This window comes from Salminus brasiliensis, chromosome 14, assembly GCF_030463535.1.
Source record: "Salminus brasiliensis chromosome 14, fSalBra1.hap2, whole genome shotgun sequence".
Lineage (NCBI taxonomy): Eukaryota > Metazoa > Chordata > Actinopteri > Characiformes > Bryconidae > Salminus > Salminus brasiliensis.
In genome coordinates this window covers 35,401,227-35,422,700 of record NC_132891.1, presented here as the reverse complement: position 1 = coordinate 35,422,700, position 21,474 = coordinate 35,401,227, and the positions used below count along the sequence as shown (strand labels likewise).

The following is a 21,474-nucleotide window of genomic DNA, read 5'->3' as shown; positions in this document are numbered from 1 at the left end:
TCTTTAAGTTTGAAGAAGACTTCAGGAAATGGAAAGGAGAATAGAACAGCAAACGACTTTGAGGAACCTTGTGGAATCCTGTGTAGCGGCTGGAGGAGATAAATGAACAGTATGAGTTGTTTAATTTAACACTTTAATTTAGATTCTGCCCACATTAACATTAATATGTTGTACAGATATATGTGTATATTGTATATTATTTTTTTTTACCATGATTAAAAATAGAATCATAAAATGCTGAGCCAACATGGGTAATTAGTTTAAAGTCTTTTACATATATACACTTTCAAACAGAAAGGTGTATATATTTCAAACACTGATTCTTATGTTCCCTTTAAGGAATTACCATGTACATTGTTTGGATATAGCAACAAGACAGACAGACACAATAATGCTCATGCAGTGATGGAGTGGGTTGAAAAAGTTCACTTGAAAGCATGTTAGTACTGTTCATACAGTCATCAGTTTGAAATCTGGGAAGACGTTTAATGCTGTTTAATGTTGGGAAATCTGTGGAGATTAAAAAATCCAACCATCCAATAGTAAAATAGTTCTTTTAGATCAAAGCTTTATTCATGTTTCGTTCAAATATATTTTTTTAGTTAATTTTTAAATTATTTCAAAATTATTGTAGTTATTTAATTTTTAGTTGTTTTAACTACATATCAGACACCTATGAGCATATGATATTCAATAAAAAAATACAAAAAAAGTATCAATACAACACATCTGATTTTGGAATTATTTGCATAAAATATCTGCATCAGATACATTTATATGTAAATTTAAAAAAAAAAAGTAATAATTTCACCAAAATAAAACGAGAATATTGGTCAATATTAATAGATGTTTTGGACGAATTTGTAAATAGACCTTTTAAAATATATATTTTTTCATTTTATTTGTGAGGAAAAAGCAACTTCTTTCATTGTTTTTCTTAAGGGTCTGAGTCATATGTCATAGTGTGGAGACTGTACGTTAGCCTGGCTGGCTCTCATTGAGTTGCCTGGATAGAGTTCTATATTATTAAGCAATGCCTTGATGTATAACATAAACTTCCTTGTCCTTAAACTCAGTCATCAAAGGTGCTTAATCATTTATTTGGTGCAAAACCAAAGTGATCTAATCATTTCAATTTACAAAAACAGTCTTTACGGTGAATCTGGAGAAATATTGGCCAGATTGATGTTGTTGCTACAATGTTAATATGAGAAAGTGACCAGAACCACATTTTACTTGTATTAGTTAAACTCCATTAATCCAAAATCCATTATTTACAGTTACATTTTCACCCTTCCCAGGTTGGAAATCTGCTCTTGCTGAGTTACATGAAATGTTCAGGGTTAACATCGTCCACTCGTGGTGTAGAGGCAGAACTGGTGGGGGTCTGGTTTAGTGGGTGGTCCCCCTGCTTCGGCAGATTGTACTGAAGGGGAACGGAGAGCGGACTATGCTCAAAATGCCGTCCATGTTCGGGCGTGGAGCTCCAGGAGGCCACGAGAACTTCAGCCGCTGGAGCAGAGAGGTCAAGAAGATGAAGAGCTCAGCCTTCGCCAGAGTTTCACCTGCACACATCCTCGGACCTGCAACACACACACACACACATACACACACACACATGCATAACAGTTACGATTATGATCATGAACCCTCCTACACACCTCATCCTTATGGATCCTCATCCTTATATTGTCTCGCATTTGTCTTCAGAATCTGATCATTATTAGTGCAAGCTGTTCTTCCACTGGCTACCACACAACCCCAGAGCATCGTAGTTCCACCCTTACGCTTAACAGTCGGCATAAGGTTCTTCTCATCAAATGCAGCTCCTTTGTCTTTACTTCCTGAGGCCGTAGAGCTGTTTTTACTTCATGCACACTTATGTAGATGTTGTTTTTTTCAGACATTGGACCTAACGTTTCCCCTTTGTGTCAAATATACCTTCCTGCAGGTTCGTTCTGTCATATACAGGGGCATGGCTACATGGGTGGCCCAAGGGTCCACACACACACACTAGTGAATTACACACACACCCAGAGTGGTGGCCAGCCAACTCCAGCACTCAGGGAGCAGAGAGAGCGAAGGGCCTTGCTCAAGGGCCTAACAGTGAATGGTGAACCCTCAACCCTGTCATCAATAGCCCGGAGCTCTAACCGCTGAACCACCACTGCCCCTAGCAGTTTTCTTGGTCTTCCAGACCTTGACTTCCACAGTTCCCCTTAACTGCCCTTTTTTTTTTCCTTAGACCCTCAGCCAGATGCTTAGAGGAGCTGATGGTTGTTGGATGCAAGCGAAGTTCAGGTCTCTTCAGTGTCTCTGAAGGTCTCATTAGCTCTGCTATGAAGACTCACCCAGAGAATAAGCCACAAAGTGGTCACTTTTGAAGAACTGTCCTTTCTCATCCAGAAAGTTCTCCGGGTTGAACGTGTCCGGGTGCTTCCAGTGCTCCCTGTCAGCCAGGAAGATCGCCAAGTTGGGCATGATCTTTGTTCCCTGCCACGAGACAGAACAACACGTCAAGCAACACATCACCGATTCATTCAGCTTTTCCTCCACTCGGCCACTCCCCCATCCCTCCTTTACCTTGGGCAGATGGTACTCCCCGAGCTGCGTCGCCTGGGTGGTCTCATGTATCGCCATGGGGATAATGTCAGCGCAGCGCTGGATCTCGTGGACGGTGGCGTGAGTGTACGGGAGCTGTGCACGGTCATCCATGCAGGCCGAGCGCTCAAAACCCAGCACCCGGACGATCTCCTCATGGCAGCGCTCTGAAAAACGTTTGATCTTATTTAATAAATATGAAATAATTCATAATTCACTGTGGTAAGGTATAAGGGACGCTGCTAGTACTCTACTGTTAGTTCTCTTCATTTCTACAAGCAGGTACTCTAGGAAATCAGGCCTAGAGTTTCCGTACCTTGTACGTCAGGGTTGTCCATCATGTAAATGAGGCCCCATTTGAGAGTGGTCGCTGTAGTGTCCGTCCCAGCCAGGAAAAGGTCAGAAGTGGACATAATCATGTTCTCCTCGTTAAACGTAGAGTCTTCGTTTGACTGTTGCTGCTCAGAAACAGAGGGACCCCGAAGACGACGGACAGATTAATAGGTATACTGCTTTATTTTAGTACTTATTTTATTTTAGCCCAACATGTTCTAGGTAATAAGCTGATAAAGAAAATGGTGAAATGGTAGGACCCAATAAATCACTGGAAGAATCACTGATTTACAGCCCGGATTCAGTTTAGTTTAGCGGTAAAAATGGGAACTGACTATAAATGTGCTTCAAGTGTCTTTATACCACATTTTTACCTCCAAAACTACCTGGTGCTTAAAGATTTTAGGTATTACAGGTCAGTTTAGCTAGACTATCTGATTACTTACTGTCATTTTACCACAAAATTATTACACAGTAATAATCTCAGTTAATACCTACAAGCTATTGGGCATTTCTGAAGTTCATTAGATTGTCTTGGAATTTAGCTTCTTGTTCCCCAAGATAATTACTTAGTACTTAGGATATTGTGTACCATGGGGGTAAGTTAAGGGGTTTTAAAAGAAAACGTTACTCCTTGTCTTTTTTACATTTACATTTAAGGCATTTAGCAGATACTCTTCTCCAGAGCAGCTTACAAAGTGCTTTGCTATTTACCAAAGAAAAACCTCAGCTAGTTAGAATAGACTAATAATTCAAAGATACCTCTAAGTTTAGACATTACTAAACACAAGTCAATAAGGTGACCACTCTGCTAGTCGCCCAAGTACTCTCGGAAGAGGAGGGTCTTCAGACTGGGTCTGAAGACAGCGAGCAACTGTTACGACTGTTAGGCTTACACAGACACCAATTTTATCTCTGTAAACTAATACCCACAAATGACCCTCAAACCCACTGCTAAAAAAACAGCCTGGCCGGCTTAAGTTGAGCAGTTTAGCTCTTGACCAGCATTGGGTATGTTTTCGGTTTTTGGGTCTGATGGTTTAGCTGGTCTGATGGTTTAGCTGGTCTTCAGGCGTGATCAACCTGGCCAAGCCGGTGGACCAGCATGACCAAAATCATGTGCTACACACTATATGCTGGTCAAGAGCTGTTTAGCCAGCTAGCTTACCAGCAAATCTTAGCTCATCTGAAACTAGCTATCAGCAAAAGCTGGACTTGAGCTGGATTTTTCAGCAGGGATGTGGTTTAGAACTTGGTGTGACTGATCCCTAGGGCAGCCTTTTTGAATGACATGTTGAAATAAGATATATCCATGCCACAGTTCTACCATATTACCAGTTTACATAGTTATAATTGAGTTTTTCTGAAAATAAATGAAGATTTTAGGTGTTTATTTGCCGAGATAAACTGACGACTGCCTAAGTCCTGTATTTACTGGCAGTATTAGCCTAGCAATGCTTGTGCAATCTCTTCCAACATACTGGAATTAGTGTGCCCTCCACAGAACCCAAAAAAATAATAAATAAAGAAGTTTTTTTTGACAACAGATTTAAGTCACTACACCCCCAGTTGTTATTTGATTAGCTGGCACTTTTCCAGTTCAACGTCTTCTCAGACAGCCTTATTAACGAACGGACGAATCAAGCTGAGTGTGGAAGAGGAAGTGTACAGCTTGCTCTCCTGCTTATTAACCCCTCACCTTGGTCATCTCCACCAGGTAGGCGTCAATAAAGTCTCGAGGGTTTTCTGGATCCAGCGTCTTCCTGTGCTCCTCCACAACCTCACGGATGTAGTCTTTTAGGGACTTGACGTTCTGCCAGACCTTCTGGTGTGGCCCTGGAAAGTGTCTTATGAAGGGAACCACATAAACCATCTGCAAAAAATAAAGTAATAAAGTATCCAATGTTCCATGAGTTTTATGGTTCTTTAAGAGCTTAATCAGGGTCATGGTCAGAAACATTGTGCTGGGTGTTACCCTTGACACTGGAGCTCCAGCAAGCTGAATGTTTTCCTCCAGGATTTCCAGCAGCTTAGCGAAGCGCTTGTCGTCATACTCGAACCGGTCCCCGAAGACAATGGAGCAGATGATGTTGGAGACTGCATTCATAATGGGGTGCATGGGACTAAAAGGCTTCCCTTCAAATCCAAAAGGGTAGGGGAACAGATAGAACCCGGTCACATTTATGGGCCAAAAAATGACCTCGCCTAGTGGCGAGTGGGCTGAAACGGTCGGACGGTCGGTACCATTCCTACCTGACGGGATTGACAGACTGGGAGGCTTTCGACAACAGAGTTGGGTGAGATTTGAGCTAATGATCTCCTCACATTTGATAAGCAGCAGTTAGACCGTAGGGCCGGTCTAGAGCTGTGAAATTACACTGCATATAAACCCAGTTCTGGAGACTGGTGCCATTCCTACCTGATGGGATTGACAGGGTAGGCAAGGGAACGTGGAACTGAGTATTCGAAAAGAAACAAGGTAGCTAACAACCTTTCATCCAGTGACGTCACCTTGTGGTATCTTGCCTACATCAATCCTACATCATCTAAATTTTATAAGTTATTATTTATTAAATGAATGCAATATTACTTCCTATTATTAGAGACTATTAGAGCTCGATTTTATACTCATGAGCTACCTTCCTGCTTGAGCATCTCCCTGATGAGGTATTGGGCCTCCTCGGCCACGCGTTCCTCCACGTTCTTCTTCCCCAGACCGAAGTTGCGCAGAGTGTGCAGAGCAAACCGGCGTTGCTGCTTCCACGAAGTTCCATATGGAGCCATTATGATACCTGAGAAGGGTAGAGAGAGATATAGTGAGACAGAAATGATGAGAAAGATGGTGGAGATGCTGGTAGGCTGATGGATTGTTAGTCATCTATTGGAAGATTTGGTCTTGTAGGTGGAATTGAAACTAATTGAAGCAGTAAAAAGCAAAAGCGAAGACGTCAATGAGTCGTAATGCATTACTGACCGTAACCGTTGGTGACAAAGTCTAATATTGGCACGGGTGACCTCCCAGCAAAGGCACCTCCGTTCTGAATGAAGGCTTTCTTCACCATTGGCAGGCTATTCACCACAATTACCTGCTTCTGGGCCAGGTAAAAGCAGGACACGTCACCATATTCCGCCATCTGTTGAGGAATTGAAACGTTTACTATATCTAGAACTTTTTACCAGCACTTGCAGCCAAGCCCTGTTTCCAGTGGAACCCTGTTGAGTATTTCACACATCTTACAGTTTACCCTATCACCTTTTGGAGGCAGGGCCCCAACCAACATAGCACCTGAATGATCTCACCAGGTTATCGCTAGGTTTAGGTGGGGTGGAGCAGGGATAACACCGAAGTGTGCTGGATTACAGAGGGACCCCCAGGCATATTGGAGAAATTGGCCACAACACAATGGATCCAATTTAAGCTTTTAATCATCTCTGGGTACAAAATTCCAGACATGGTTCTAGATATGGTTCTACAGTTACAACATCTTACCAGCATGTTTGGAACCATGTTGATTACAAAGCAATTTTAGTGAGTCAGTCCAAGTTCAAATTTAACAGTATCTGATTACCGAGCGGATTCTGAGTTAACTTCAGTTCAGGCTAAAGTTCTTTAACTTCTGCATCTCACTCCATATTGAGTCGAGCTACAGCTGAAGCTGATGAAATACTGTGTAAGATGTTCAGTCTGTAGCTCCGCCACTTTAGTTTGTTTACTGTTTATTCCCACCTGCAGGTTAGAACTTCCCCTATCACCGGACGTCTCCAGACTGGGAGGCTTTCGACACCAGACTGCTTAGCGCTTGGTGGCATTTGAGCAGCAGTTAGACCATAGGGCCGGTCTAGAGCTGTGAAACTACACTGCATATAAACTCAGTTCTGGGTAAATTTACCTTTCCTTCTTTCTCAGACTTAGAAATGTACGCAACATCACATCTCTAAAGTGGAGCGACTGTCTAACTGCCTGATTGTCAGGAGACTCAGGAGATCATAAGTTCAAATCTCATCAACACCACAATTCTCCATGATCAGGAGGAATCTGAGCATAGGAAGGCCTCCACCAATGTGATAGGGGGAGTTCTAATCTGCAGATGGGAATAAACAGACTGAGGAGGCGGAGTCACAAACTAAACATCTTACACAGTATTTCATCAGTTTCAGCTGCCGGTTATTTAATAATGATTATGAGACTCATCTCAGTATGTATTGTTGATCGAAATGGTGAGTTAGGAGAATTTTAGACTGAACTAAGTTGAGTTAACTGCTTAATAATTAATGGTCAAGGGTTAGCAACCCCAGTTAGAAAAAACAATACCAAACTGACCGATCTGACGAAGGCCATCGAATTCTTCATGAGGTGAGGCAGGTTTCCAACAAAGGGCAGTGGCTTGGGTCCGGGAGGACTCCGGCTCCTGGAAGCGTTCAACCTGAAGATCTCTAGCATGAGCAGAAAGAGCAGACCACCCAACAGGGCCAAGCCCACAGACGTCCAGCCCAGATATCTCAGCATAGACTCCATTCTGAGAGAGGTTCAGGACACTACAGCTGCTCAGAGCTTTATACTCCACAACCAGGAGGGGGAGGAGACAGCACATCACTGAGACTCCTGTTCAGTTCAGTCTGAGGTTCACAGCAGAAGAATAGAAAAGGTTGCAATGTATCCTGTCTCAGAATATCACTGGAACAGCCTGTGTTGAATGTTATCTGTTGACCAGGTCAGCCCACGCTAGTGTCCAGTCCTAACTCGGTTTATCTGAATCGACATCTTCCTTTATGACTTAATACATCAGTTTAACGACATCAGTTTAACAACATCACACTTTATGACATCGTCCTTTATGACATCAGAATTCAGTTTAACCAAATCGGAATCACCCTTTATGACATCGTCCTTTATGACATCATAAGTCAGTTTAACCAAATCGGAATCACCCTTTGTGAGATTGTCCTTTATGACACCATAACTGAGGTTAATCAAATCGCTATCTTAACTCAGTTTTATCTGATTCAGCATCTTTCGTTATGACAGTTTAACGGAATCACCCTTTATGACATTGTCCTTTATGACATCATAAGTCAGTTTAACATAATCGGAACCATCCTTTATGACATTGTCCTTTATGACATCATAAGTCAGTTTAACAGAATCGGAATCACCCTTTACTTCATCATCCTTTATTACATCATATATCAGTTTATCTGAATCGAACTCACCCTTAATGACATCGTCCTTTATGACATCATAACTGAGGTTTATCAAATCGCTATCTTAACTCAGTTCGTCTAAGTCAACATTTTCCTTTATGACATCATACATCAGTTTAACAGATTCGGAATCACCCTTTATGACATCGTCCTTTGTGACATCATAACTCAGATTAATTTTAACTCAGTTTGTCTGAATCAACATCTCCCTTTATGACATCATCAGACTCCAGACTCTGTGATCACTTGAGGACTGAGGACCTCTGAGGAACGAGCAATGACAGCTTCAGGAACAGCTCATGTAGATAAGCCGCAGGAAAGGAGGGCGCAGACACAGCCTGATAAAAGAAGAAGGAGCTACATGAACAGAATGTAACGGGACATCGATTTGAGGAGGAACGCTGGAAAAAACGCTGGAGATAAGAAGGATTTACAAATTTTGTAGAACATCCTTGACCAGCTGATCACACCCACGAGTGCAGGACAGAGCGGGACATATTAATAAGAACGGGATTAAAGACAGTAATAGGGTGAAACCTTGTGTCACCTTTTTGAATGTGTAATTAATAAATGTTGTTATAATGGATTCTGATCACCAAATGCTCTTTACACACTCCATAGAATGCAGAATCACCCCTAGTCATTAAAGTAAATAACCTGGGGTGTAGATGTTTCGTAGATGATCAGCTAATCTATTCCCAACATATTTTCTATTAAATATGTATCAAATTTAACTCTAAATTAAATCAAAAAGATTCAAGTTTCTGCACTTTCACCCAACATCAACATCCTAAACCTAACCTTACCCATACAGATAGCTGACATATGGCCATATATGCACATGTATCATAAAGGATTGGGAATATTAAATATATGGTACATATGTATCTATGAATCATACATTCATACATACATCATACAATCATACATAGGTAAATACAAATATGTACACATTTGCACTAAATAAAGTAAATATTGGTTCTATTATCACAATTCTAGTAATATATCCTTGCTGGACTGCAAAAAGTTAAAAAAGACATAGTTGTCATTTTTCACTTTTGACACTTGAACCAGTTTCCTAATGAATTAGAATTAATTAATTAGAAATGCTCCAAACCAAGAATAATATTCCAGAATATTTTTTTTCTTCTAGTGAATGTTAAAGTTTTTTTCTTCTCCTATAAAACAGAAAGTAGTGTAATGTTAAATGTATTCGTAAAATATATGTCTGTATATGTACGTTTTAATATATGTGATATTTGAAATCTTTATATTGCTGTGTATCAGATGTCTAAATGGGTTACTTTAGCCCTGGTGAGATGTATATATATATACACACACAGTATATATGCTGGGAATGTGTCAGGAAGTAGTTGTGAAATACAAACTATATATGTATATATATACATATATAGTTTATATTTCAAGGTTTGAACAGGAGATCACTAATGAGCGATCATTAATGGTATACATCTCATCTGCCTCTGAAAGGAAAGGTTGAAAAGAAGGATGAGCCCTAACCGGAACCCTGAGACAGAGATTTCTGTGGTTTGATCTAAAACATTCTGTCACAGTGGCGCCCTCTCTTGGCCTGGTGAGGTACTGCACAGGGTCTTCTTCCAATAATGTTAGAATCTCAGGACTGATATATATATATATATATATATATATATATATATATATATATCTGCTGTCCTAAGAAAACCATTTAGCTTCATGTTGTCCATTTTTAGGTTCCTCCATGGTCTGAACCCTGTAGCTGCAAATAACGCTGGGCTAATGGACCAATAGAAATGCTCTAAATTACTTGAAATGAATTCTAATTTTACTTTGACTTCCATTCAGAGTTCAGAACATTTCTGCTTTACCCTGAAAAGTCACCTGTATTCATATATATATATATATATATATATATATATATATATATATATATATACAATTGAAATGAAAGGGGTGCCCAGAAATTTATCTGAAGCTCTTGTGTATTTTGTGTATTGTTTTTTTATCTATTGAATAATCTATTAAACTGTATTTACTGGCTAATATTTCTCAATATGGCCTTATTTGCATACAATTCCAAAACTGAACAGGGAATATCAGCATGATGAGACTGAATCATATCAATATCCATAATATGTTCTGATTAAATTGGAAAATCGACTTCTCTCATTCTCTCTTTCTATTGGTAGGATTAGTCGTAACAGTGGTAAACTAACCCCACCATGTAGAGGCTGGACTTCTCCAGTTTCATAGGTGACGTTGCTATGGTAATATGAGAAAGTGACCGATTTTATTTATTACAGTTCAATTTTCACCCTTATTTGGAATCCCAGGTTGGAAATCTGCTCTTGTTGGGTTACTTGTGAAATGTCCACTGGTGGTGTAGAGGCAGAACTGGTGGTTCTGGTTCAGCTGGTGGTCTCCCTGCTGTGGCAGATTGTATTGAAGGGGAATGGAGAGCGAACCAAGCCCACAATGCCGTCCATGTTTGGGCGTGGAGCTCCAGGAGGCCACGAGAACTTCAGCCGCTGGATCAGAGAGGTGAAGAAGATAAAGAGCTCTGCCTTTGCAAGAGTTTCGCCTGCACACACCCTTGGACCTGCAACACACACACACACACACACACACACACACACACATATACATGCATATTAATGATTAAAACTAACCCTCCTACACACCTCAGCTTTAGATGGTTGATTTAGGGTTGATTTAAGGATACGGTTAGGGTTAAAGTTAAGGTAAGGGTTAATGTTAGGGTAAAGGTTAGGATTAGGGTTAGGGTTAGGGTTAGAATTAGGATTAGGGTTAGGGTTAGGATTAGGGTTAGGGTTAAGGTAAGGGTTAGGGTTAGGATTAGGATTAGGATTAGAGTTAAGGTTAATGTAAGGGTTAAGGTTAAGGTAAGGGTAAGGGTAAGGGTAAGAGTAAGGGTAAGGGTTAGGGTTAGGATTAGAGTTAAGGTTAATGTAAGGGTTAAGGTTAAGGTTAAGGTAAGGGTAAGAGTAAGGGTAAGGGTTAGAGTTAAGGTTAAGGTAAGGGATAGGGTTAGGGTTAGGATTAGGGTTTAGGTTAGATTTAAGGTTAGGGTTAGGTTTGGGTTAAGGTAAGGGTTAAGGTTAGGGTAAGGGTTAAGATTAGGTTAAGATTAGGGTTAGGTTAGGGTTAGGTTTGGGTTAAGGTTAGGGTAAGGGTTAAGATTAGGGTTAGGTTAGGGTTAGGTTTGGGTTAAGGTTAGGGTAAGGGTAAGGGTTAGGATTAGGGTTAGGGTTAGGGTTAAGGTTAGGGTTAAGGTAAAGGTTAGGCTTAGGTTTAGGGTTAGGTTTATGTGCAGTGTTGCAGTCAATAGACAGTCATTTACGTTGAGCTTTTAGAAGTAATTGAATTTCAGCTGTCAGGTGAGCATATGAGGCTTCTACAGCAGACCACCCAGTAAAGTGACACCGTGTCAGAAAGTGTCTAACCAGTCCTAGTGATTCAGTTAAGGTCTATTACTCTGTGTCCAGTGTTGAAGGTCTCCTCTATTTTACAGTGAAGTGTGTTACTCATTAACTCTGCTATGAAGACTCACCCAGAGAAAAAGGCACGAAGTGGTCACTTTTGCAGAACTGTCCTTTCTCATCCAGGAAGTTCTCGGGGTTGAACGTGTCCGGGTGCTTCCAGTGCTTTCTGTCAGCCAAGAGGGCTGTTAAGTTGGGCAAGATCCTTGTTCCCTGCCACGAGACAGGAAAACTCCAAATGAACACACATATTAACCATCCAGTTAATCTCAATTTAGAGAAAAATTATATTAATAATACTTAAAACACTAAAAATACTATATTAAATAATATATAATACACATAAGAATACTGACAACATTATAACATGTATGTAGGTTTTTGTTTTTATTAATAATAAAATATGTTAAGAAGTCATGATGAGACCCTCTCCAGTCTCCTTACTAGCCCCACTTACTCATTATTGTTTCCACCTGTATATTGTTTGTTCCTCTCCTTTCTCAGGTGTTTCTAACCTCGTCCCTTCTTTAAAGAGTCATTTTCCTTCAGTGTTTTCAGTCTTTTGTTTGTTTATATGTTTTTTTCTTAAAACCTGAGTCCCTCCATTACCTTGGGAATGTGGTACCCCCCGAGCTGTGTCGCTTGTGTGGTCTCGTGCATCGCGATGGGGACGAGGTCAGCGCAACGCTGGATCTCGTGGACGGTGGCGTGAGTGTACGGGAGCTGTGCGCGGTCATCCATGCAGGCCGAGCGCTCAAAGCCCAGCACCCGGACGATCTCCTCATGGCAGCGCTCTGAGACGGGGTCGACCAGACCCACAAAGAAAAACGTTTGACCTTATTTAATGAATCATTTATGGTTGTTTATTCCAGGTGTTTACAGCATATTTACGACACCTCCTTTCTACAAGCAGGTGCAGATGCTGTAGAGTCGGCCGGATGCCGGAGTCAGGCCTGTTTACGTACCTTGCACGTCAGGGTGGTCCATCATGTAAATGAGGCCCCATCTGAGAGTGGCTGCTGTCGTGTCCGTCCCAGCGAGGAAAAGGTCAGCGGTGGATAACAGCATGTTCTCCTCGTGAAACGTGGAGTCTTCATTTGACTGCTGCTGCTCAGAAACAGAAGGGACATTATTGGGATGTTTCGGTTGAGTAAGACCCCAGCTACCGAAGATGGCGTCCCAAAGGAAATCCAACGAACTACACCTTTATTTTGGGTAGAATGATGGTGAGCTCCAAAACTGCTTAGCTAAATTACACTGAAATGCCCAACAGCTGGTAAAAGACATGGGGGAAACATAGTATAAATGGTTAGGACCACAGTAAAAGCACAGTAAGACCAACTGTAATCACTGGACTTCATATTTAATCAATGCATCATTAATTAATTAATTTACTTATTAGCATAGTAACCTGAAAATCGCACCCTTGCCTTAATGCACACCAGTACAGATTTTTGGCATTACATTGCAGTTTAGTGAAACTGTCCAATTACTTGTGGCCATTTTTACCACAGATAAGTATACAGCACTTTGTAGTGCACATTTACCCAGGTAATGTCTAGAATCTATTGGGCATGTCAAGGTAATTCACGTAGGCTGATCTTGGAATTTAGCTTGATGTTGCCCAAAAATAATTGGCTAGTACCAAAAACATTGTTGCTAGATTGTATCTAGAACCTCAAGGGATATCCAAAAAAAGCATGATTGCTAAAGCCTGCACTGAACAACCTCGACTTCCCTGTGACCATGCTTGACCTGAGAGTACCCCTTAAAGGAATAGTTTGATAAAAACTCAAGTAACATGGTTGGAGGCCCCACCCTAGGGGTCATCCAACCAGCCAGGACATGTTTGATATGTTAAGCTTGCTTCTTTAGTTTAGATCTGGAGATGCTAGGCTAATGATGCTAACAAACACTGGACTTAGACTATCACCAATCTGTTAAATGTGTTAATTGGCGGACTAGACTAACCAAGAGTGGGGGAGGAAGCATACAGCTCACATCTCTTACTGTTTAACCCCTCACCTTGGTCATCTCCACCAGGTAGGCATCAATGAAGTCCCGGGGATGGTCTGGGTCAAGAGTCTTCCTGTGCTCCTCCACCACCTCACGGACAAAGTCTTTTAAGGAGTCGGCATTCTGTCTGACCTTCTGGTGTGGCCCCGGAAAGTGTTTTATGAAGGGAAGCAAGGCGAAGATCTGAGGGACAAAAACAGAATATCAATGTTCAGTGGCGTCACTTCAAGACTTGACTACTGCAACTCTCTTCTGGCTGGTCTTCCTCTGCGCACCATCAGGCCCCTGCAGCGACACGGGTCGGGTCGTCTTCAGAGTTTCTAATTTCAGCCATGTTCAGCTCCTCCTCTGCTGCTGGGTTCTCTCTTCACTGGCTTCCTGTAGCTGCCGCCCAGGTCATCAGATTCAGACCCCTGACTCTGGCCTACAAAGCCAAGACTGGACCAGCCAGCCCCTCCGTACTTGATGGCGATGGTCAAAAGCCGATCTGCACCAAGAGCCCTTCCAGCTTCAAGTACGGCTCGGCTCGACCCGCCATCCTTTAAGATCCACGGAAGACGAGCGTCCAGACTTTTTTCTGTCCTTCACCGAAGTGGTGGAACGAACTTCCCCTGGGTGTCCGAACAGCAGAGTCCAACGCTCGCTGTCTTCAAACCCAGACTGAAGACCCTCCTCTTCCGAGAGTACTCAGGCGAAGAGAAGAGTACTATGGTCTCCATATTGACTTGTGTTTAGTAGAGTCTAAGATTAGAGGATCTCTGAATTTTAGTCTGTATAAACTAGCTGAGGTTATTCTTAAGTGAATAGCTCTTTTGTAAGTCGCTGTAGAGAAGAGCTTCTGCTAAATGCCTTAAATGTAACTGTGATTTAGAACAATTACATTTTTTCAGGTTAGGTGAATTCATCACATATGCTGTTAATAGAACTGACGTTGAGGAGTAATATGGTGTGGGTCTCATGAGCTTGTCTTGGGAAAGGAGAGCAATTCCCAGGTTCCGTCCCTGGGTCTAGCTCTGTAAGAATGTGTGTCCAATGCGCTTCGGACATGAAACTATAGGAGATTTTCATCCCTTATTATTACTCCTGGGCTAGATGATTGATGTCCCACATAAGGGAACTGTACAACATGAGGCTTTCCTTTGTCTAGGGAGAATGAGCAGAGGGGCATCGAGAATTGTCAGACTCTCTCCACACTGTACCTCACAGGTTCTTTAAGAACTTAATCAGGGGCAGGTTAGACCCCTCAGTCTTGTTCTTGCTCTCAACTCTCAGCAGCAATCATCCTTAGGAAGCATCTTGCTGGTTCTTACCCGTGCCACAGGAGCTCCGGCAAGCTGGATGTTTTCATTCAGGATTTCCAGCAGCTTAGCGAAGCGCTTGTCGTCATACTCGAAGCGGTCCCCGAAGACGATGGAGCAGATGATGTTGGAGACAGAGTTCATAATGGGGTGCATGGGACAAATAGGCCTCCCTTCAAAACCAAAAACAGACTTGATGAGGAAGAGACAACAGAAGAACCCTGACTATTTACATGTCCAAAAGTTTGTGGACACCCCTTCTAATGAATGCATTCAGCTACTTTAAGCTGCGTTGCACATTTGCACATGTGACCAGTGCTGGCGCAGACGTGCAAATGCACGAACAGAGCTCGTCCAGTCCATGTAAAGAAGCATTGCCAGTAGAATATGCCTCTCTGGATCTATTGGCACCATGCTGCCTAATGCCAGGCGTGGGCTACTAGAGGGGTATAAAGCCCCCCAGCGTTGAGGAGCTGTGGAGCAGTGGAAGAACCGTGTTCTCTGGAATGATGGTGGTGGAGCTACATCCAGTACTTTTGGTATGAGCCTTCCCTGGACAGTAGAGACAGTTACTTCCACTAAAGCAAGACAAACAATAAAACAATGAATGAGCAGGTGTCCAAATATTGTTGCCCATGTAGTGTATTTCAATGGCTGTTGTTATTATTCTATAAGTTCTGTCATGTAAGAATTACGTCAGTCTCTAAGTTCCTTTCCATTTCAGCCCCCTTCTCCAACAACTATGTGCTTCATGTCCAGGCAGGACACAACTCTGCCCCTCCCACATTCCACGATGGCCACTGAACACTGGGAAAAACCTCCATACCAGCACCTAGTTCACTGGAGAGTGGGCTAAAGTGGACAGGGGCTGGAGCCATTCTCACCCGACAGGAATTCACAGGACAGGCAAGAGGACGTGGAGTTTCAGTCTAGGGCCAGAATTGATTTCTACCCCACCCCCCTAACACTAGGAGGGGGCAGACTAGCATATGTAAAGCAGCTAACAGACGCCTGTTGCTGACCAACATCACACTAGTCAACCCACCCTTGGGGGCCATCAACCCACCCCTGAGAGAGAAAGGCCAACTGTGCTCTCTCTGACTCCGGTTGCTGATGACAAGCAGCATGACCCTGGATTTGAACCAGAGAACCTCAGATCATGGTGGCAGTGCCTTAGTCCACTGGACCACCCAGAGCCCCCTAAATTGCTGTTAACAAACGACTAGAGGCCCTAATTTTTTTTGACTCATCAGCTACCTTCCTGCTTGAGCATCTCCCTGATCAGGTATTGGGCCTCTTCAGCCACACGTTCCTCCACGTTCTTCTTCCCCAGACCAAAGTTGCGCAGAGTGTGCAGAGCAAACCGGCGCTGCTGCTTCCACGAAGTTCCATATGGGGCCATCAGGATACCTGAGAGGGGGTGGTCGAGACGGTAGGGTATTTTGGAATGGACACTGCAGCAGTAAAAGCAAAGCTAAGAAGTTAACGATTTACTGACCACAACCGTTAGTGACCCAGTCCAGTATTGGCACGGGTGACCTCCCAGCATACGCAGCACTGTTCTGAATGAAAGCTTCCTTCAACACTGGCAGGCTGTTCAACACGATTACTATGTTCCTGCCCAGGTACATGGAGGACATCTCGCCATATTTCGCCATCTGTTGAGGAAAAGAATTGTTGACTATATCTAGAATCTCAGGATGGATGTCACTGACGTGCTTAACAGCGAGCTTCAGAGCAACGCTTGCAGGAGTGTCACAGTTTACAGCCCTGTTATTACATAATCTCACTTCCACAAAGTCCTCATTGCTTTCACCAGCAACTAACTGGACACCGTTGAGTATTTCACACACCGCTAAAACACTACGCCTTGAAAGTTAGCACTCTTAGCTAGGGACTTATAATTTCTACCTCTTCTAGGTAGATTAGCTTGTTTATGCTGTAGTCTACTGACACTACAGGCCCCCGTTCACACCTGCCATTAACATGTAACCTGGGTGGTCCGATCATCATAAGCGGTCAGCACTGAGTACAGGTGTGAATGGCTATGCGTTTTAGCCTTCATTTGTGATCGGATCACCTGAGATGCATGTTAAAGCCAGGTGTGAACGGGGCCTTAGCGTCCACTATTGACTTTTGGAGGCACTGCAAGTTTCCAGTTTAAAGTTTCAGGTTTATTTGTCATTTGCACAACATGTCAGGACATTTATGCATTAAAATGCTTGTGGTGAGGCTCAGGTTGATGCTCTCAGCTTGTTCAGAAACCTGATGGCTTGTGGGTAGAAACTGTTCATTAACCGGTTTGTTCAGGCACCAAAACCACACAGTAGATGATTATAGCTATTGTTATAGCAGGGATAACACCAAACTATCCTGGACTCCAGCCTTCAGTTCTGGACTCCACCACTGCCTTAGATACCTTCAAGCATACTGGAGCAGTTGGCCACATTACAGTAGAACATATGTAGACTGTTAAAGCATCTCTGGGTAAGGAGGTTCAGATAAGACTATAGGTTTCTTTACATATGTTCATTACAAAACCATTATAGTGCTTTCTAGAGCTTCCAGACGAGAAGCATCAATTATTAACAGTTCTTGTTAATAATTATTCTGTCAACATGCTGGGATTTGCTTCATAGCAACATCATTATACCTATTCCACAGCACATGGGCATTGTATGCAATGCAATCCCTCAAGCAGTTGAGAACCACCAAAGTACCACCAAAGTTATAAATAACAGAAAAGACACAAAACTGACCGATTTGATAAAGCCCACCGGATCTTTTATAAGCTGTGGCACGTTCCCCACGAAAGGCAGTGGTCTGGGTCCAGGGGGGCTGCAGCTCTTGAAGGAGTTCAACCTGAAGATCTCCAGCAGAAGCAGAAAGAGCAGACCACCCAACAGGGCCAAGCCCACGGCCGTCCAGTCCAGATATCTCAGCATAGACTCCATTCTGAGAGGAGTTCAGGACACCACAGCTGCTCAGAGCTTTATACTCCACAACCAGGAGGGGGAGGAGACAGTGCATGGCCAACACTCCCGCTTGATTCAGCCTGGATGGACGTCACTAAGGATAAGTTCACAGCAAAAGTGTTTAAAAGGGTGAAATGTTACCTGTGAAAAAGTGGACAGACAACATGACTCTGCCTTTCAGATATTTGGTTTAAATGGTTTTGAATGGTTATTAATTCAGAGAAGCTCATGCTATCTCTGAATTAGGGTTTCAGAGGGGTGAAAAAATGTCAGATTAAACTTCCAGTAAATTACCAGTAACTTTAGCTTGGGAACTTTGGGAATATTCCAAAAGTTAGTAAACTTTCCACGGAAATTTTGGGAATTTATTAAAATTAATAGGAAATAGGATAATTTAAAGGAACTATGTCATGCTCTATCATCGATTTGTCAACAGCAGACATGAAGGCCCAACAATATGGCGTTCTAATGGTCTTCAAAATGTTAAATAGATATTTAATAAGCATTAATTATTGGTTGCAGAAACCCATCAAGGCACAAAAAATATTGGTAGCTAGCTAACCTATGCTAGTCTTGGTAAGCTAGCCTCTTGCTAGCCTGCTAGCCTTGGTAAACTAGTCTGAAATGAAATTGCTGGTGGTTTCTAGAAATCATCTGGACATATGCTGTACATGTGATGGAGGAATTGACAGTGCATACAGGGGGGGGTGGTCTTCTCAATAGTCCTGCAGTGGGTAATGTACCATGTGGCTGGGATTAAGGAGCAGCTTTTGGTGTCAAATTTAATGATTTAAGCCAAGATTATGCTTCAGTATATTTTTTACCAACAGCTTCGAATACTCCCATTTTATTAGATATAATTCCAGATAATTCCCATAATTACCCGTTAATTCCCTTTGAAAGTTCCCGGAATTTTGCAACCCTACTCTGAATATCATTGGAAGAGCCACGTTATCTGCTGACCAGGTCAGTCTACACCAATATTCTGTTCATGTTCTGTATAGCTGATCAAAACTGCAGTGCAAGTGATCTGAAATTTATTGTATTATTTTTATATTGATTTATTATATATATATATATATATATATGTGTGTGTGTGTGTGTGTGTGTGTGTGTGTGTTTTATTATTATTTATTTTAGTCATTGAGTAATGTAGCATTTATGCTACACTGTAAAATAACTTTAATTAAAACACTTAATTATTTTATTACAATATTACATCTTCATTAATTCAACCATAGACAAGACAAGGTGGTGGAAAAGCTGTGTCAGCAATGGGTGCAACTTAAAGTAGCTGAACGCATTCATTAAAAGGGGTGTCCATAAACATTTGGACATGTAGTGCATCCTGTGCTTTGTGAATATCTCAAAGCACTTCGGCCTTTAAGGAAACTGTGTTGACTTGACAGTTCAGCACAGGCAGCCTGCACACCTTTATCTTTGATCATGGCAAGCAGGGTCAACACATCTGCAGGCAGGTAGAACAAAGACATATCCATAATTAATCCTTAAAATTAACAAAAGCAACGGTCAACCAGAAGCCTGGTCAGAACAGAGTGGCCTTCTAGCTTGATAGCTAATGGGATCCACTACAGTCATGTGTGCCAGCTCTGATGGGCTTGGCAGTGGCGTGACCTGTGTTTATAAACACTAAGGCCTATGGTCTCCTCAGCAGAGGTAGGAGGAGGAGTCAGAGCCTGCAAGGTCCCTCCCTACCAAGCCCCTCCACTAGGGGGCGACGTTGTGACTAGTCTCTGGCTTTTTAGACCTACTGATATGTAAATGAAAGCTCTAGTGAAAGTTCTACCAGGAGACTCCAATGCAGCATCACCGTTCTTCAGCCTCCACCTGCATTAAAACGGATGCCCAGGGGTCGGCTCCGCACCCTGCCTCTACGAGGCTCATTACCTAAACCTGAACCTGAACCCCAGCCTAATCCTAAACCTAAGCATTCAAACCTAAACCTAAGGCCAAGTGTTCAAAGCCCAGCAGCTGGACGATCTCCTCATGGCAGAACCTCGGTTTTGTCACTATTAAGAAGAAGGAAGTTCTGTGACATCCAGAGTTTTATATCCTTACAGTCCTTAATTTTCTGTAATCTAAATTTATCGTCAGGTTTGGCTGATATATAGAGCTGTGTGTCATTTGCATAACAGTGGAAATTAACGCCATGTCTGCTTATAACTGAGCCCAGTGGTAACGTATAATGTAAAAAATAGCGGTCCTAAAATTGAGCCTTGCAGAACTCCATATCTTACTAACTGTGTCATTTGAAGATAAATCTTTTATCTTTATGAACTGATAGAGTTCAGTTAGATATGATGTAAACCACGATAGGACTGTTCCTGTGATTCCAACCATGTTCTCTAATCTTTCTAGTAATATAGGATGATCTATTGTATCAAAGGCTGCACTGAGGTCTAGTAGGGCTAATAAAGATACATAGCCTTGATCAAAGGCAGGAAGGAGATAATTTGTAATCTTCACTAGGGCTAATAGAAGTTTGTAATTACATGGAGGACATCTCATCATTACAGCATCTGTTGAGGAAATGAAATATTTACTATACCTAGAACTTCAGGATGGATGTCATTAACATCCTTACCAAGGCCTCGAATCATAGCAACAGTAGATAGGGGAGAGTGGGGTCGGATGTGCCAGTTTCTACTTAAAGTGACTTTCAAGCGAGGCTGCACCACACGGGCACAACCAAGGTCAATTTTCCTAAATCTGAATTTCATTTTTGGCCACATGAACACGTGTTCAGAACTAAATGAAATTCACTGGCCTATTATATAACATCCCACTTGTTGAAACTACAGGGGAATATACATTTAACAAAAATATAAATTTTTATATCCTGGCCTTGTTTTTTTCCACTCTTTATCTTTATCTTCTCCATGTATCGTTTTAATGACATCCTGCATGACTCTCTCCATGTCTATTATAACTCCGTGGCATGATGGTCTATTGCTATTTTTGGTCTAAAATGAAGAATGTTGTCATGGCGTGTACCATGACATGACTAATTTCTTCTATGGTTCTACTAACTGGACAAAACTGGACTAAAACTGGACTAACTGGAGTACTAACTGGACACCGTTGAGTATTTCACACACCGCTGAAACACTACGTCTGGACTGGAGGTGCTAGTGAATTTAGGAAAATGGTAGCTTGTGACTAACGACTGTTAACTGAAGACACAAAACCCTGCTAGCATGCTAATGTGAGGCTCACATGGGTGGTCTAGGTGGGTTCCAGGTGGGCATGGAACCCACCTGTTAAAGTCCACGTAAATCCCACATGGGTCCCATCTAGGCCCTATATGCAGTGTACAACCCAGATGGGGCCTATGTATAACCCCTCCTGGTCCCATCACTGGTGGGCATCCATATTTCCACATTTCCAGTATGGAAACAAGGACAAAACCCCAGACAGTGCATACAGGCCCCACATGGACATGTTAGCTATTAAAGCCATGCCTAACTAGTTGTCCTCAGGTCTGGACAGGTTAGCTCCACTAACAGACTCACTATAGCTTTTTACCAC

At 42.3% G+C, this 21,474-nt stretch overlaps 2 protein-coding genes across 2 annotated transcripts; both read right to left on the bottom strand.

Annotated features, from left to right (window-relative positions):
• Nucleotides 1-1,392: 1,392 nt before the first annotated feature.
• Nucleotides 1,393-7,450, bottom strand: LOC140576693 (cytochrome P450 2J4-like). Its single transcript, XM_072696231.1, has 9 exons — nt 7,256-7,450; nt 5,909-6,068; nt 5,574-5,726; nt 4,910-5,070; nt 4,634-4,807; nt 2,918-3,059; nt 2,584-2,768; nt 2,352-2,493; nt 1,393-1,583 (listed from the first exon to the last, which is right to left on the bottom strand). The coding sequence occupies exons 1-9, from the start codon at nt 7,448-7,450 to the stop codon at nt 1,393-1,395; spliced, it is 1,503 nt and encodes a 500-aa protein (XP_072552332.1).
• Nucleotides 7,451-10,544: 3,094 nt separating this feature from the next.
• LOC140576694 (cytochrome P450 2J4-like) lies at nt 10,545-17,904 on the bottom strand. The gene is made up of 9 exons (XM_072696232.1): nt 17,710-17,904; nt 16,449-16,608; nt 16,208-16,360; nt 14,963-15,123; nt 13,662-13,835; nt 12,602-12,743; nt 12,246-12,430; nt 11,708-11,849; nt 10,545-10,735 (listed from the first exon to the last, which is right to left on the bottom strand). Exons 1-9 carry the CDS (start codon nt 17,902-17,904, stop codon nt 10,545-10,547), a joined length of 1,503 nt encoding a protein of 500 aa, XP_072552333.1.
• Between the last annotated feature and the right edge of the window lie 3,570 nt (nt 17,905-21,474).

Coding starts and splice junctions, on each gene's coding strand:
- LOC140576693 (XM_072696231.1), bottom strand. CDS start 7,450: ATGGAGTCTATGCTGAGATATCTGGGCTGGACGTCTGTGGGCTTGGCC. Junction 4,808..4,909: donor CTGGAGCTCCAGTGTCAAGG/GTAACACCCAGC, acceptor TATTTTTTGCAG/ATGGTTTATGTGGTTCCCTT. Junction 1,584..2,351: donor CTTTGTGGCTTATTCTCTGG/GTGAGTCTTCAT, acceptor TGTGTGTTGCAG/GTCCGAGGATGTGTGCAGGT.
- LOC140576694 (XM_072696232.1), bottom strand. CDS start 17,904: ATGGAGTCTATGCTGAGATATCTGGACTGGACGGCCGTGGGCTTGGCC. Junction 16,609..17,709: donor CGGTGGGCTTTATCAAATCG/GTCAGTTTTGTG, acceptor TTTCCTCAACAG/ATGGCGAAATATGGCGAGAT. Junction 15,124..16,207: donor GGAGATGCTCAAGCAGGAAG/GTAGCTGATGAG, acceptor TTGGTTTTGAAG/GGAGGCCTATTTGTCCCATG.